This window comes from Larimichthys crocea, chromosome XIV, assembly GCF_000972845.2.
Source record: "Larimichthys crocea isolate SSNF chromosome XIV, L_crocea_2.0, whole genome shotgun sequence".
In the NCBI taxonomy this organism is placed as follows: domain Eukaryota; kingdom Metazoa; phylum Chordata; class Actinopteri; family Sciaenidae; genus Larimichthys; species Larimichthys crocea.
The window spans coordinates 2,316,162-2,332,270 of record NC_040024.1 but is presented as its reverse complement, the minus strand read 5'-3'; the positions used below and the strand labels follow the sequence as shown (position 1 = coordinate 2,332,270).

The 16,109-nt window shown below is 38.7% G+C and overlaps 1 protein-coding gene, 1 long non-coding RNA gene and 1 other non-coding gene across 4 annotated transcripts; all 3 read left to right on the top strand.

Moving 5' to 3' along the window:
- The first annotated feature begins 2,206 nt into the window (after window positions 1-2,206).
- On the top strand, window positions 2,207-3,692 carry LOC113747641 (uncharacterized). Its single transcript, XR_003463757.1, has 3 exons — window positions 2,207-2,240; window positions 2,377-2,472; window positions 3,637-3,692. It is a non-coding gene; the product is annotated as an uncharacterized LOC113747641 (long non-coding RNA).
- Window positions 3,693-5,073: 1,381 nt separating this feature from the next.
- Window positions 5,074-12,622, top strand: LOC104924051 (uncharacterized). Of its 2 annotated transcripts, none has more exons than XM_010737277.3 (10): window positions 5,074-5,222; window positions 6,044-6,183; window positions 7,068-7,188; window positions 7,326-7,422; window positions 8,626-8,807; window positions 9,184-9,308; window positions 10,437-10,566; window positions 10,737-10,833; window positions 10,929-11,004; window positions 11,281-12,622. In XM_010737277.3, the coding sequence occupies exons 1-10, from the start codon at window positions 5,159-5,161 to the stop codon at window positions 11,374-11,376; spliced, it is 1,128 nt and encodes a 375-aa protein (XP_010735579.2). In that variant the 5' UTR covers window positions 5,074-5,158; the 3' UTR covers window positions 11,377-12,622. The 2 variants fall into 2 exon arrangements, with proteins under 2 accessions (XP_010735579.2, XP_019129013.1); XM_019273468.2 differs by lacking the exon at window positions 5,074-5,222 and adding an exon at window positions 5,256-5,755.
- A 1,648-nt stretch (window positions 12,623-14,270) lies between these two features.
- Window positions 14,271-14,344, top strand: trnar-ucu (transfer RNA arginine (anticodon UCU)). The gene has a single exon. It is a non-coding gene; the product is annotated as a tRNA-Arg (tRNA).
- The last annotated feature ends 1,765 nt before the right edge of the window (window positions 14,345-16,109 follow it).

Below are 16,109 nucleotides of genomic sequence, written 5' to 3'. Positions count from 1 at the left end.
CTGCCCAAAACAAAAAAAACAACAAAACCAAACAAAAAAAAAAAAAAAAAGGGAAGCGCTACGCCCAAATCCTGCCTCCTGATATAATGCCCTCCTTCAACACGGCTCAAACCGAAAGCTGAAACACGGACAGAAGTGTCTCTTACTTCTTCTAATAAAATAAATAAAAATAAAAAGGTTTGGACAGCGACGAATTCCTCACAGAGCCAGCTGTGGAATACGACTCCCAAAAACAACAACAACAAAAAAAAACAGGACAGGACATGTTCAAAGTTTGGACTTGTTCGGCTTAGCTGCCTCTTCTTACGTTACATGTCAGAAGGTGAAGAAATGAAAACACAAACATTTACTTAATTTTCAAATTTTTATCTCCTTTCCTTCACCTCGACTGAATTTTCCAGCTGTGTCGCAAATGTTGAAGAGTAACGGTGGTTCCCGGTATGACCTCACACGGGAATTATAGGAGCTGGTACACAACAAAATGTGGGAGAGAGAAACCTTTTTGGGGAAAAAACGCAAACCTACGTAACCACCGCGGCGTCCACGGCGGTTTTTACGGGACCACTGGCGAAGTACGGGAGGAGTGGGCGATGAGTCAGACGCGTACTGGAAAGGGACAGTTACGGAAAAGGAAAAAGGGTGATGTTGGAGAGAGAGAGAGCGGACAGGTCACGGAGAAAAGCCATTCCCTGTTGGAATGGGGAATACTGTGCAGGTGGACGTGGGAGCAGCTGGTACATGTGGAAAGTTGTGGGACTCCTGGTGGGCTGACAGGTCTGGCAGTGGCGCGAAGTTTAATAAAAGTAGGGATCAGAGGAAGTGAGGCCAAACATAAGATTCATTATGGTGGGTTTAACAATAACAGTATGATCTGAGTGTGTTTATGTGGGAATAAGCCATGACATTACAATGTTTTTTTTTTTTTTATTGTCTGGAAAGAAAGCTGTTTGCTTCCAGTTTGTTAGCAATCTACATGAAGTTCTTGGAAGTTGTTTGCAGCATTCGCAATAATCCCACTGGACTGTCCTGTAAAGCAGGGTTAAAGCTGCACCTTCTCACTGTTTGTGCTGTGCTTAAAATCACTCATTTGTCATCACTTTCGTCGCTTTGTCTCCTTCTCGTTTAAGGTAATATCTCACAACCACAAAACGTGTCCTTGTGTGGGTCGGTGACTTTAAAGTACGGCTGTCGTGGGCACGTCCGCAGGATTGAGGGAAAACTGCAAATACAGGTTGGAGAGTACATCGTGGTGAGGAGGCAACGGTGAGTATGCATCTCATATCATCTGTCTTCTTTGAGTGTCTGCACTAAGTATTCCACCATGATCCATAAAAAAGCATAGGATACTAAGGTATTTAAGCAGTTCAATATTTCTAGAAACAAAGCGTTCTCGCCATCATTTGATGCCAGAAATATTACCGAAAAGTAAAGTTCTTCTAGTTTTCTGCATAAATAACCACCATATTTTTTTATTATATGTTTATATAATTGTTAAAGCCTCTGTGTAGGTATTTCTGACTTTGGCAACTTACTGTGTAGGACAGACAGAAAGGTACAGTGCTAATTCTCTACGACAAATAACTATGTTGCTAAGAGTGCTCTAGAACCCCAACAAGTTATCAATGGTTGAACATTATTATGATCCGCGATATGGATGTAAAGTATTAAAGGTGACATTTCCTATTGCAGAGTGCCCCTTTCATATTCTGTGTATGAAACTTTGTTTTTTGTCGTAGGCAGCATTTAAATATTTCCACTGGTCAGGATGGAGCAAGTTTGAATGACTTTTTACTGCTGTAGTCAATCTGTAATAATGCCTTGTATTTAGAGTTAATCCTCATTTTCTATTTAAAATTTTATTTTACAAAAGTCAGCGGTAGCCATAGCTATCAAATCAGTGACACAGTAGAAAATGTTTGCCTCTGAGCATGGGGAGCAGAGTAGAAAGAAATCTAAGTAATGAACGTACGTTATATTCTCACAGGTTATACTAGCATATTCTGCACATGGGTTTTAGATGCATACATTTCATCACAGACCAACCTTTCTATTGATGCCTGCTTCAATTACATACATGGCATGCATTTTACACGATGATACCTGAATTTTCCTCTGTTCTTTATAGATTTCAACACATCCTGGGAGGTAGGTGCCAATGGATAGGGATTGCTTCAAGTGTCTGTCAGAACGTCTGTGACAGACAGACAGTCCACCAGTTTTCAAGAACTTGACTTACCCAGGTAGCTCATTTTGCTCACCACTGCCCTTCATAAGAATGTGGGACAATGCTTTTGGAACCACTATGGATTGCAGTAATGTCTATTCATGTGTTCTTTTGTTCATTAAGACGTGGTCTGTTGTCTCTGTTTCTCCCAGAGCTGGTGAAGGATTTGGAGTGCAACATCCATACTTCCAAACACACTCGCTGCTCTTGGATCCCAGTCAGTGGACACTCCCCAGTTTTTTCTATGAGTATGTGTTTATTTTTTGCATTACATTTTGTGCTTACACAAGAAAGGAAATTTGGCTGTAGATCCAAAGTCATCCCAAAATTTAGTGTAGATCTAATTCTGAGTAAGCTGCATTGCAAATATTCCACGTCCCAGCAAATATCTTCACATAAGAAGTGGTTCTCACATTAGAGTAAGACTGGACCTGAGTGGATGTAATGAGCTAGGGTTCAGTAAGTCACAAGTTCCAGTTCAATGTTTGTGGTCAGCAATTTGTTAGTCGGCCCTCAAGCATTGCTTGTTGATTATGTGAGGCTACTAAAGCCATTTGTGGTAATGTAGCGTTAAAAATATGAGGGGTGGATGGTTAAATCCTGCCAACCATAACAAAAAACAAAAAACATTAGCATATTTAAAAAAGCTATTAAAACTATGTGAGTCATCATCATGTTTTTTTTTATCACCAGCAGTTAATCTCATTTAATATATTCAGCCTATTTTAAATGCACATGGTTAAATGAATTCAAACCACCTGAAGAAAATCAAAGCATATTCTGTAGTTTTCATATTGTCAGACACCTGTGAACTACTGGACTGACCATCATAATTCCACTTAAGGGAGTTCCTGTGATTTTGGTTGGTCCACCTGTGTTTGCTTCTGCTGTGGCCAAGTCCCAAAGTCTGCTGGCACTCACTTGGACTTTATTAAAGGGAACTGATATGCCATTGAGAGTGGAATAACTTTTGGTGCCACGTGGGGTTATTTTATTTGTTAGAGCAGCAGCAGATACAAAAACAAAAAAGAGTGACAGAGGATTGAAAATACACATGAATAAAAGTAAATAAATAGTCAAAATCAAAGCTGTCATGAAATAAAAAACGATCATGTGTGTGTATAACCCCTTTCAAATAACAATGTTTGATATGTTTTATGATTTGTTGACAAGAACCATAGTCGATTACTGACCGGTCAGCAGAATCAAAACAATAGGTGGTATGAGTGGTGTTGATCCTTTCATTAACCTTCAGCAATTTTTAGGTTTATCTATGTTTTTGAACGTCTAAGTAGCAAACTCAGGGCAGGATTGGGCTTGTTGAAGTGTTCATTTTATTATCGCCTGTGTTTCTTGTAGGAATTCGAGATATTGTACAGCATGAAAGTAAATCACTTTTCTTTCTTTTCAAGGTTAGAAGATGGTGGAGGAAGTTAACGAAGAAAACTTCCTCTTAAGAGCGTGCCCACTGTCCACTCATGTGGCAGAACTGGTTGCAATCTGACTGCAACACAACTACTACAAGATCCACTCCTGATTAATGAAACGCGGACACACGAGACTTACATAAACATCTTCAGTCTTGACTTTCAAGGTAGGAGCAGCAAGTGGACTGACCAGTGCTAATTAAGTATCAAAGAGTTCTATGGGGGAAACACTAGTTGAAATATGTCCTGCTTCCCCATTTAGTCTTGGTCAGTATTAAGAGAAGTGCTTTCTGCCTTTCTTTAGCACGTTATTGGGGTGGGAAATGTGACTACATATCTATATGTACTTGTGTAATGGTATGACACAATCCAACATTTGGACAACACACAATGCAACCATTTTAGCAGAGCAAAAAATAAGCCTCTGTCTCATGTTTTTAGTTTTTTTTCTTAACTATTAGTTGATTTATAATATGTTATGATTGTGTATGGCTGGATTGTAGTTACTATCTCTTTGTGATTGTCTTTGTGTACACAGTGAAAACTCCTGCTCTCCATTGGCACAGTCACTAATGCCGGGAATGAATTCTTCATAAACTGGACTACCTGACATAAGAGGAGGGAAATTTAAATCAATTACACCGAATGCAGTGAAATAAGTAAAGGTAGAGACCCACTACACTACAACATTTAGTTGTCACTGTTTTTATTAGAACTTTTCTTATTTGATCTCAGGTGATCAAATAAGAAGATGTTTCACAGCCACTGTAGTTTCTCCATGCTAGGAAGGAGGAACAGGCAACTTGTTCCAATCCGCCACTACACTAGATGCCACTACATCCTACACACTGATCCTATTTAATGGTGGAAGTCCCATATTTTAGAAGTGCAAAAAAAAGTGCAAACCTTATTTTTTTATAAATCATAAACAGGTATAGGCACAACGTAAAATACTGTGAAAGTATCAAAACACTCAATGCAAAGAGCGCACATTCAGAAACAGCGCTTTTAACAACCACAGGACTTTTAAAAACTTGTGATGTCACAATATACAGTCACGCCTCAGCCACTGTCCAGGTATGCTACATCTGCAATTCAGAAATCAGAATTATTCACCATTATCAGCTCCAAGAGAACTGTAAAAAAGATTGAGATTGTTTTTTTGGACTTAAAACCTCAACATATATAGGGTTTTTTAAACTTCAAATATATACAAAATAAAAGAGTGAAATATGGAACCTTTTGAGGATGTCAGCCCACTGGACCATTTCTCCAAGAGGACCCCCCTTCAGCACTTTGGGGCTGAAAACATCTCCTGACTCTTCTGTCAGGAAACCCACATGGACCAGGATCTGAAGGAGGATGGAGACACATAGCGGCAAAGAGTTAAAAAAATGGAAAATAAAATAAAATAAAAATAAAAAGGTTTGGACAGCCGGACGGAAGAATTCCTCACAAGGAGCCAGCTGTGGGAATACGACAACAAGAAGAAAAACAGGACAGGACAATGTTTCAAAGTTTGGACTTGTTCGGCTTAAGCTGCCTCTTCTTAACGGTTACATGTCAAGAAGGTAAGAAATAAAAACACAAACATTTACATACTTTTTCAAATTTCATTTCCTTTCCTTCACCTCGACCTGAATTTTCCAGCTGTGTCGTCAAATGTTGAAGAGTAACGGTGGTTCCCGGTATGACCTCACACGGGAATTCATAAGGAGCTGGTAACACAAACAAATGTGGGAGTAGAAACCTTTTTGGGGAAAAAAAACGCAAACCTACGTAACCACGCGGCGTCACGGCGGTTTTTACGGGACCACTGGCGAAGTACGGGGGAAGTGGGCGATGAGTCAGACGCGTACTGGAAAGGGCAGTTACCGGAAAAGGAAAAAGGGTGATGTTGGAGAGAGAGAGAGATCGGACAGCTCAGGAGAAAAGCCATTCCCTGTTGGAATGGGGAATAGCTGTGCAGGTGGACGTGGGAGCAGCTGGTACATGTGGAAAGTTGTTGGGACTCCTGGTGGGCTGACAGGTCTGGCAGTGGCTGCGAAGCTTTTAAATAAAAGTAGGGAGTCAGAGGAAGTGAGCCAAACATAAGATCATTATGGTGGGTTTAACACAATACAGTATGATCTGAGTGTGTTTATGTGGGAATAAGTCCATGACATAATCAATGTTTTTTTTTTTTATTGTCTGGAAAGAAAGCTGTTTGCTTCCAGTTTGTTAGGCAATCTACATGAAGTTTCTTTGGAAGTTGTTTGCAGCATCTGCAAATAATCCCACTGGACTGTCTGTAAAGCAGGGTTAAAGCTGCACCTTCTCACTGTTTGGCTGTGCTTAAAATCACTCATTTGTCATCACATTCCTGTCGCTTTGTCTCCTTTCTCCGTTTAAGGTAATATCTCACAACCACAAAACGTGTCCCTTGTGTGGGTCGGTGACTTTAAAGTACGGCTGTCGTGGGCACGTCCGCAGGATTTGAGGGAAAACTGCAAATACAAGGTTGGAGAGTTACATCGTGGTGAGGAGGCAACGGTGAGTATGCATCTCATATCATCTGTCTTCTTTGGAGTGTCTGCACTAAAGTATTCCACCATGATCCTATAATAAAGCATAGGATACTAAGGTATTTAAGCAGTTCAAATATTTCTAGAAACAAAGCTGTTCTCGCATCATTTGATGCCAGAAAATTTACCGAAAAGTAAAGTTTCTTCTAGTTTCTGCATAAATAACCACCATATTTTTTTATTATATGTTTATATAATTGTTAAAGCCTCTGTGTAGATGTATTTCTGACTTTGGCAACTTACTGTGGTAGGACAGAAAGGTACAGTGCTAATTTCTCTACGACAAAATAACTATGTTGCTAAGAAGTGCTCAGAACCCCAACAAGTTATCAATGGTTGAACATTATTATGATCAGCGATATGGATGTAAAGTATTAAAGGTGACATTTCCTATTATGCAGAGTGTCCCCTTTCATATTCTGTGTATGAAACTATTGTTTTATTGTCGTAGGCAGCATTTAAATATTACCACTGGTCAGGATGGAGCAAGTTTGAATGACTTTATTTACTGCTGTAGTTCAATCTGTAATAATGCCTTGTATTTTAGAGTTAATCATCATTTTCTATTTAAAATTTTATTTTACAAAGTCACCGGTAGCCATAGCTATCAAATCAGTGACACAGTAGAAATGTTTGCCTCTGAGTCATGGAGGAGCAGAAGTAGAAAGAAAATCTAAGTAATGAACGTACGTTATATTACATCACAGGTTATACATAGACATATTCTGCACATGAGGGTTTTAGATGCATACATTTCATCACAGACAACCTTTCTATTGATGCCTGCTTCAATTACATACATGGCATGCATTTTACACGATGATACCTGAATTTTCCCTCTGTTCTTTATAGATTTCAACACCATCCTGGGAAGGTAGGGTGCCAATGGATAGAGGATTTCTTCAAGTGTCTGTCAGAACTGTCTGTGACAGACAGACAAGTCCACCAGTTTTCAAGAACTTGACTTACCCAGGTAGCTCATTTTGCTCACCACTGCCCTTCATAAGAAATGTGGGACAAGGCTTTTGGAACCACATATGGATTGCAGTAATGTTCATGTAATGTTCTTTTGTTCATTAAGACGTGCGTCTGTGTCTCTGTTTCTCCCAGAGCTGGTGAAGAATTTGGAGTGCAACATCCATACTTCCAAACACACTCGCTGCTCTTGGATCCCAGTCAGTGGACACTCCCCCAGTTTTTTCTATGAGTATGTGTTTATTTTTTTGCATTACATTTTGTGCTTACACAAGAAAAGGAAATTTGGCTGTAGATCCAAAGTCATCCCAAAATTATTAGTAGATCTAATTCTGAGTAAGCTGCATTGCAATAATTCCACGTCCACAGCAAATATCTTCACATAAGAAGTGGTTCTGACACATTAGAGTAAGACTGGACCTGAGTGGATGTAATGAGCTAGGGTTCAGTAAAGGTCAAATTCCAGTTCCAATGTTTTGTGGTTCAGCAATTTGTTAGTCCAGGCCTCAAGCATTGCTTGTTGATTATGTGAGGCTTAAGCCATTTTTGGTAATGTAGCGTTAAAAATATGAGGGTGGATGGTTAAATCCTGCCAACCATAACACAAAAAACAAAAAACATTAGCCTTATTTTAAAAAAAGCTATAAAACATATGTGACGTTCATCATCATTGTCTTTTTTTTATCACCAGCAGTATAATCTCATTTAATATATTCAGCCTATTTTTAAATGCACATGGTTAAATGAATTCAAACCACCTGAAGAAAATCAAAGCATATTCTGTAGTTTTCATATTGTCAGCACAGCCTGTGAACTACTGGACTGACATCATAATTCCACTTAAGGGAGTTCCTGTGATTTCTGGTTGAGTCCACCTGTGTTTGCTTCTGCTGTGGCCAAAGTCCCAAAGTCTGCTGAGCACTCACTTGGACTTTTATTAAAGGGAACTGATATGCCATGAGAGATGGAATAACTTTTGGTGCCACGTGGGGTTATTTTATTTGTTAGAGCAGCAGCAGATACAAAACAACAAAAAAGAGTGACAGAGGATTGAAAATACACATGAATAAAAGTAAATAAATAGTCAAATCAAAGCTGTCATTGAAATAAAAACTGAGTCATGTGTGCTATATAACCCCTTTCAAATATACAAATATGTTTGATATGTTTTTATGGGATTTGTTGACAAGAAACCATAGTCGATTACTGACAGGATCAGCAGAATCAAAACAATAGGTGGTATGAGTGGTGTTGATCCTTTCATTAACCTCTCAGCAATTTTTAGGTTTTATCTATGTTTTTGAACGTCTAAGTAGCAAACTCAGGGCAGGATTGGGCTTGTTGAAGTGTTCATTTTATTTATCGCCTGTGTTTCTTGTAGGAATTCGAGAATATTGTACAGCATGAAAGTAAATCACTTTTCTTTCTTTTCAAGGTTAGAAGATGGTGGAGGAGTTAACGAAGAAAACTTCCGCTTAAGAGCGTGCCCACTGTCCACTCATGATGGCAGAACTGGTTGCAATCTGACTGCACACAACTACTACAAGATCCACATCCTGATTAATGAAACGCGGGACAACGAGACTTACATAAACATCTTCAGTCTTGACTTTCAAGGTAGGCAGCAAGTGGACTGACCAGTGCTAATTAAGTATCAAGAGTTCTATGGAGGAAACACTATGTTGAAATATGTCCTGCTTCCCCATTTAGTCTTGGTCAGAGTATTAAGAGAAGTTGCTTTCTGTCCTTTCTTTTAGCAGTTATTGTGGTGTGGAAATGTGACTACATATCTATATGTACTTGTGTAATGGTATGACACAATCCAACACTTTGGACAACACACAATGCAACCATTTTAGCAGAGCGAAAAATAAGCCTCATGTCTCATGTTTTTTAGTTTTTTTTTTAACATATTAGTTGATTTATAATATGTTATGATTGTGTATGGCTGGATTGTAGTTACTATCTCTGTGTGATGTCTTTGTGTACACAGTGAAACCTCCTGCTCTCCATTGGACAGTCACTAATGCCGGGAATGAATTCATTATAAACTGGACTGCACCTGACATAAGAGGAGGGAAATTTATAATCAATTACACCGAATGCAGTGAAAATAAGGTAAGAGACCCACTACACTACAACATTTTAGTTGTCACTGTTTTTATATAGAACTTTTCTTATTTGATCTCAGGTGATCAAATAAGAAAGATGTTTCACAGCCACTGTAGTTTCTCCATGCTAGGAAGGAGAGGAACAGGCAACTATGTTCCAATCAGCCACTACACTAGATGCCACTACATCCTACACACTGATCCCTTATAATGTGGAAGTCCCATATTTTAGAGAAGTGCAAAAAAAAAGTGCAAAACCTTATTTTTTTATAAATCATAAAACAGGTATAGGCACAACGTAAATACTGTGAAAGTATCAAAACACTCAATGCAAAGAGCGCACATTCAGAAACAGCGCTTTTTAACAAGCCATCAGGACTTTTAAAAACTTGTGATGTCACAACTATACAGTCACGCCCTCAGCCACTGTCCAGGTATGCTACAATCTGAAATTCAGAAATCAGAAATTATTCACCATTATCAGCTCCAAAGAGAACTGTAAAACTATATTGAGATGTTTTTTGTACTTAAAACCTCAAACATATATAGGGTTTTTAAAACTTCAAATAATACAACATAAAAGAGTGAAATATGGAACCTTTGAACACCACTGACGTTCTAGCATTGAATTATTTTATTTTAAAAAGTACCAAATTGAAAAGATATGGCTTGAATTTCCCTGTAAACGTAAAGGTACTTACCAGAGTTTTCGTGTAAACATACAAACGTTATATTTACAGTCAGGTTTCGTATTAAAACATATTATGTCTACCACTCAGCTCTAACAAAAGTCCCTCACTAACCCTAACCCTGCTCTGACGGGGTTAGGGTTATGTTAACAAGAAAATGATTATAGGTTTTTTCCACGTAAGCAGCCTTTTGGCTTTTGCTAAGATATCCCAAAAACCTGTATCAACAATTAGGAATACATATGGTGCCAGAGGTGATCCCCTGACTCTTCCCCTAAAGTTTCCATTTCCACTTTTCCATCAAGTTCAAATTCACCAGTAGTTGTCAGATTCTCAGGTGTGACTATATTCTGCTTCCACAGAACGTCATTATTCATTACTGTTTGGAAAACGGTTACTCAACCAGGTGATAAGTCAGTGTTGTGCCTTCATTTCTTTTTTTACAGAAGATAGACGTAACTGAAGGAACCTCATATAATCTCTCCAGAGTCCCTCACTGTGGGTACAACATGAAGATTAAAGCAGAGTCGGAGCTTCACAAGTGGGAGACACCATGGAGTATTCCGTATGAATTTGGTATGGCGTGTGTGTGTGTGTGTGTGTGTGTGTGTGTGTGTGTGTGTGTGGCCAATTTTGCTGTCATCTAGTGGTTGTATTAAGAATGACACTGACAGCAAAAAAAGTTGCTTTAAATTATGAAACAGCTGTGTAAGTCACATTTATATACTTTCTTGGTTTTTTTTCAGATGCAGATACAAATCCTAATGTGTTGCTGGCTGCCGCCATCGTCATCCCATTGCTGATTGTCATCCTGGCAGCCCTGCTTCTTGTGTGTTGGAGGAAGTATGTTCGGTCTTTGTCTTTTTGCTCGGCTCGTGTTTATTGTTATTATTTGGTGTCATGTTCTTGTTCTCTAATATTTCATTCTCTCTGTACAGGAACAAGAACATCATTTTCCCCAAAGTACCAAAACCTCGGGACCTCCTCAGCGATATTTCTGACAACAACAATAAGGTGATTGTTTGTGTGGGTTTATTATTATTATTATTATTATCACAATCACAATCACAATCGTAATGAGTCATTTTTGCGCTTTGTTTTCTGTACCTACTAAACAAGCAAGACATAAAGTGTCAGAGAGTGAGCTATTAGAGGGGCTGTTAGACATATCTTATTATCTTTGCACCCAGTGAGGCTAACTGTTTTCCCTTATTTTCCGCTCGTTATGCGTTTTAAATTGCCACACACATTCTCTCACATACAGCCATTTTCTTTTTTTTTTTTTTTCAGACCAGTGTCTCCAATCTCTACGTCCCAGCAGAGGAGGAAGAAAACTGTAAAATCACTCTTGTGGTAGATCCCCAAAATAACAAACCTGACTCCTGACACGTTTCTGCAGTGGAGAGAAGTGAACTGAAAGGTGTTGGACTGTTTAACTGGTGAGACCGGGAGATTGTTGAGAGAGTGCTTCTCTTCTTCTCTCTGCTCAAACAGACGTTGTGCCTTCAATTATTTGGTGGCATGTTGAAAAGTCATCAAGGAAGTTAAATTGCACTAAAAAACAAACAAAAGAAACTGTGGCAGTTACTATACTGTAGCACTGCACATTTTGGTTCACAAACTGATGCAGCTGAAGTCCGACTTTACAAGTCTTATTCGCTATTATTTAGACAGATTGTTGCAGGAGTCAGTCACACTGTATGATTTATGCACACCAGCAGCTCCTTCTTTGGAAATGTATTTGCCTTCGATTACATTGCGGGTGTCAGGATGTAATCTTTACAAGCACATGTACATATGCATTTTTTACATATGCAACTATTTTGGTAATGAATGAGTTGTTTCAGAGCTTTCCAAGCATACATCTTCTGGTTTTAGGATGTGTGAAAATTTCAGGAATCTCTCGAACAACAGATATATAAGATAATTTAATTGTAAGTGAACATCTGGGTTTTTAAATGTCTCACTAGAAGAAATTGCAGGCAACAGTCATCGAGTTACAACCAGCCTGTTTGCCACACCCAAAAACAAACACATTTACTTATGTCTCAAGACGAACTTAATAAAATGACCAGTCATGGCCAGTCGCTCACTTGACTGATGTACTACGAAGAACACAGTCTATAAAGGCGTAGCCCCAAGAGTACTCAACATACAGTTCCTTTGAAAATGTTTCTTACACAGAACTCACCACAACATTGTCCGATTGTCTGATATCTGCTTGGACGCACAATTGAATAACTGAGGCTTTTGATGCTTTTTGCCTTTGATATTACTGTATATAAACATTTCTGGGTCTGAGAGCTGACCTACACGATCTCACTGATTGAGTTAGACTGTGGTGGGTGCAGCTTTTTTTTTTTAAAGTTTATTTATTATTAGTCAAACAAACTATTTAGCTTTGAATTACATTTTTCTCCCAGGCTGTATTGAGCTGGGACAGTAGGGTGAAATCCCCCTCTATGGTATTTACTATGAATGGAAGATGAATGAATGGTGCACTCATGTTTTATCAATACTGGTGCACTACAGTGAATGTTTAGATACTGAGATTATCCTATGCTAGGAGATATATTTTATTTTTTATTTTTGCTTTTATTGCCAGTGTACCAATAAATGTTTTTTTTCTCAACAGTGTTCATTCACCTTTTTTAACTTCTAAGAATTAGATCATAAGCCTGATACCACTCTAACATGTAATTATGTAGCTGGAGCCAGCAGCTGGTTGGCTTACCTTAGCATAAAGATTTCATCACGTAGCTGTAGAAGTTTTCTCAAATCATAGTTTTCATAAAAACCCACATTTACGTCATATCTTGACTTTGTGCAACAGACACTTCCGACTGATTTCTCTTTCAGTATCTACTTTGACAATACTGACCTCACCTTAGTAAGAAATGGTTTCACAAGTTTATAGATTTTATAGACTATATTTATAAATTATTGATCCTAATGCAAACCCATCTTTGGGCTAGTAGACCTTATTAAAACGGCAGATCAAGTCTTAAATAGGATTAGTGCGATCACAGAATGGGAACATAATGTTTAAAGGTGTGAGAACAGAACTGGTACATCCTCCTGCAGCTGAAAATGATTAATCATTCTTATGGAGAAGTCAGTTCTACAGACTGTGAAACTCATTTCTCAGTAACCAAATGAACCAAATGAGGAAGTTTCAAAAACTGGTCAAAAATTACAACATTTTGCAGTCCTCGTGTCTGTTCCAAGAACAGTCAAACTGCATTTCTGAAAACGGTGGAAACTGTTAAATGGCTTATTTTCTTTCCTGTTTTGCAATCTAAAGAGATTATTATACACAGTACTATAGAGGTCAACTTATGATCCTTCCCTTTTAGGGTTTATTTTAACAATACCAAGAAAAGATTAAGAGAAGAACTCCACAAAGCCATCTGCATGGAACAAAAACCCGGCTCTGCGTTCCACTTAGGTGCCCTTGACATGAAAAGTGTATAAAGACAGCATACATGACAGCAAATTAATTATGGTGCCACACTGTGGTGAAGGGCATGTGGAAGGAGTCTGGTAATTGGGTATCTGATGCAATCTCGGCGTAACCCCACTCGTGTTATTCCACACAGAAAGACTTGAGTGCAATATTTCCATATGAAGCTGCTGCACTGAGTAGACCTGGGCCTGCACGTGGAAGGAAAACAATCATTCCTATCAAATGATTCAATCAAAAATAAAGACTCCAAACCATGAAATAAAACACCTGTCTTGTTTTTAATTAGCCTCTTTTTAATTATATTAACACTAGTCCGCTGCTATTCTGTTCTTCAATACAAATGTACGCTTTGTTTCTCTTTGAATCGCTTTTAAATGGCTGCAGATGTTTTTTATTTCTTTCACTTATGTTTCTAAATCAACGACACACACCCTGATAAATATAATGTGAAAAGACAGAACAGAAGGACGCCATTTTGGCTCTAAGGAGGCTGCTTGAGCGTCGAGCGCTAAGCTAGCTCATATAAAACGAGTTTCCTGGTGTCACGCTTTCAAAATAAAAGTCTCCGTTATGAACACATTGACGCGTTCACTCCGGACTTTTATTTTGCTACACTCTAGCTCCACTTCCCGTCGCACGCTGGTGCTAACCTGACGCACCTCAGCGTGTGGCAACAGCGCCCTCTGGTGGCCGCCACCGGCAAGCGCCAACATGTCGGCTCAGACTGGTCCTGATGCTGCGAGGATGCGGAGAGCAACGATATGAGAGGATATGAAGTATGTAAACCGTGCCAGAACCGGGTTATCCTGGCGCAGTCTCTGTGGCGCAATGGAATAGCGCGCTGGACTTCTAATCCAGAGGCTCCGGGTTCGAGTCCCGGCAGAGATGAGTCACTCTGTGTGCCACACGGCAGACCTGCGGTTATTTTTATAGGATGGAAACGATGGTGATGTTTTAGTTGCAGATTATTATGGTAGGCATTGTCCGCGCGATAATGTGTGATGTAGTGAACAAACTGAAACACTCTGTCATCACCGGTTTTCTATGGAGGCTCTGAATACGCTGCTCTACTTTATTTTTCCTCATTTAAACTAATAATGGAAAATATCAAATATAGATTTAGTCTATGTTATGTTGGGTTTATTTATATGAGCCTACTTATTCTACTTATTCTACACCAAAAACACGTTACTGGGGGGTGCATAAAAACGTGTCTTTACATTTTCTACATTATACCTGTCCTTAAAATCCAGATAAATATATATTATTATTTTTCTAAAAGAAATTTGAGTTAAACCTCTCCTTTAAAAAAACTAAAATAAAAAATAATAATAATAAATTTGACATTTGAATGGGAGTTATTTGGGTGATAAACATTTCAAATGCTTTTTGCTTTTTTTTATTTATTATTTTTTACTATTTTTGATATCTGGTGCAAAAACTTTAAATCTGACAGCATGATTAATGTGTTTGTGTATTTTGAGCATCATAAAGCAAAAATGAACCTTTTATTCATAATCACATAGAAACATAAATCACATATGATCTGCACTCTGTCTCTTTACAAGCGGCTCCCAGCGGTTCTCGTCAGGCAGTAAATGTGTCTATAAACCATATATTTTGTAAATGGGGAGTAGCTATCAATAACCAGTAAAATATGCGCAGATATTTCGGGGTCTGTGCTCCACTTGTGCTTGGAGCACATACAGTGTCGTCCTGGGCCGAGGACGCAAGGAGGCGCTCCAGCATCAGTGTAAATCACTGTCCCCAGGTCTGAACTGGAGAACCGGCTCAGTGTGCAGACCGACCTACTGAGCCGTGACAGCAACAGCATCATGGGGGAACCATCACCAAAATCTGTAGCCTACATTATGTGACAGGAATGAAGACCCGGTCTGTTTGTTCATCACACTGACATCACTGCCTATTCCTCCACACAGTCCGTCTGCGTGTATATCACTGCAAGTACTTCATGAAGTCAGTACACATATACTACTATATATATATATATATATATATATATATATCATAGAGGGAACATATCAGTAGTCAGAGGTAAGTTCAAGTTCGGGTAAATGACTTCATTGCCTGATGGCTCACTGTGAACAATCAAAACCAAACAGACCCCATCCTCGCAGCAAGTGTGTCAAATCATTTGCTTCTCTAAGCTGGTTTATTTTTTTTTCAGTTTATTTATTTTTTTCTCATAATGTATTTTTTTTTTTTTTTGTTCGTGTTGGCCCTGTGCAAGATCCAGAGGGAGAGAAAAAAGGGGGCAGTGCTGTACTGCTGACGTGAGAGAGAGAGAGAGAGAGAGAGAGAGAGAGAGAGAGAGAGAGAGAGAGGAATGCCCCGCTGATGAGAATATGTCGTCAAGTCAGACAGATTACAGCGTGGACATCACCGGAAGTAGAGCGTGGTCACGTTGGGGGAACTTTTATTTGATTTCATCTCACTTGATTTGTCTGGGAAGTCTCAAAAAAGAAAAAAGAAAAAAAGAGACCTTTATTATTTTTTATTTATTTATAATTTAATTATTTTAAAAGATGAATTAAAAAAGGAGACCCTCCCTGTCAATGCACTGCTTGGTTTGTATAATAATAATCCAGTTGAATATAACTGCTGAATTAGAAACATTATTTTGCTTATTTCT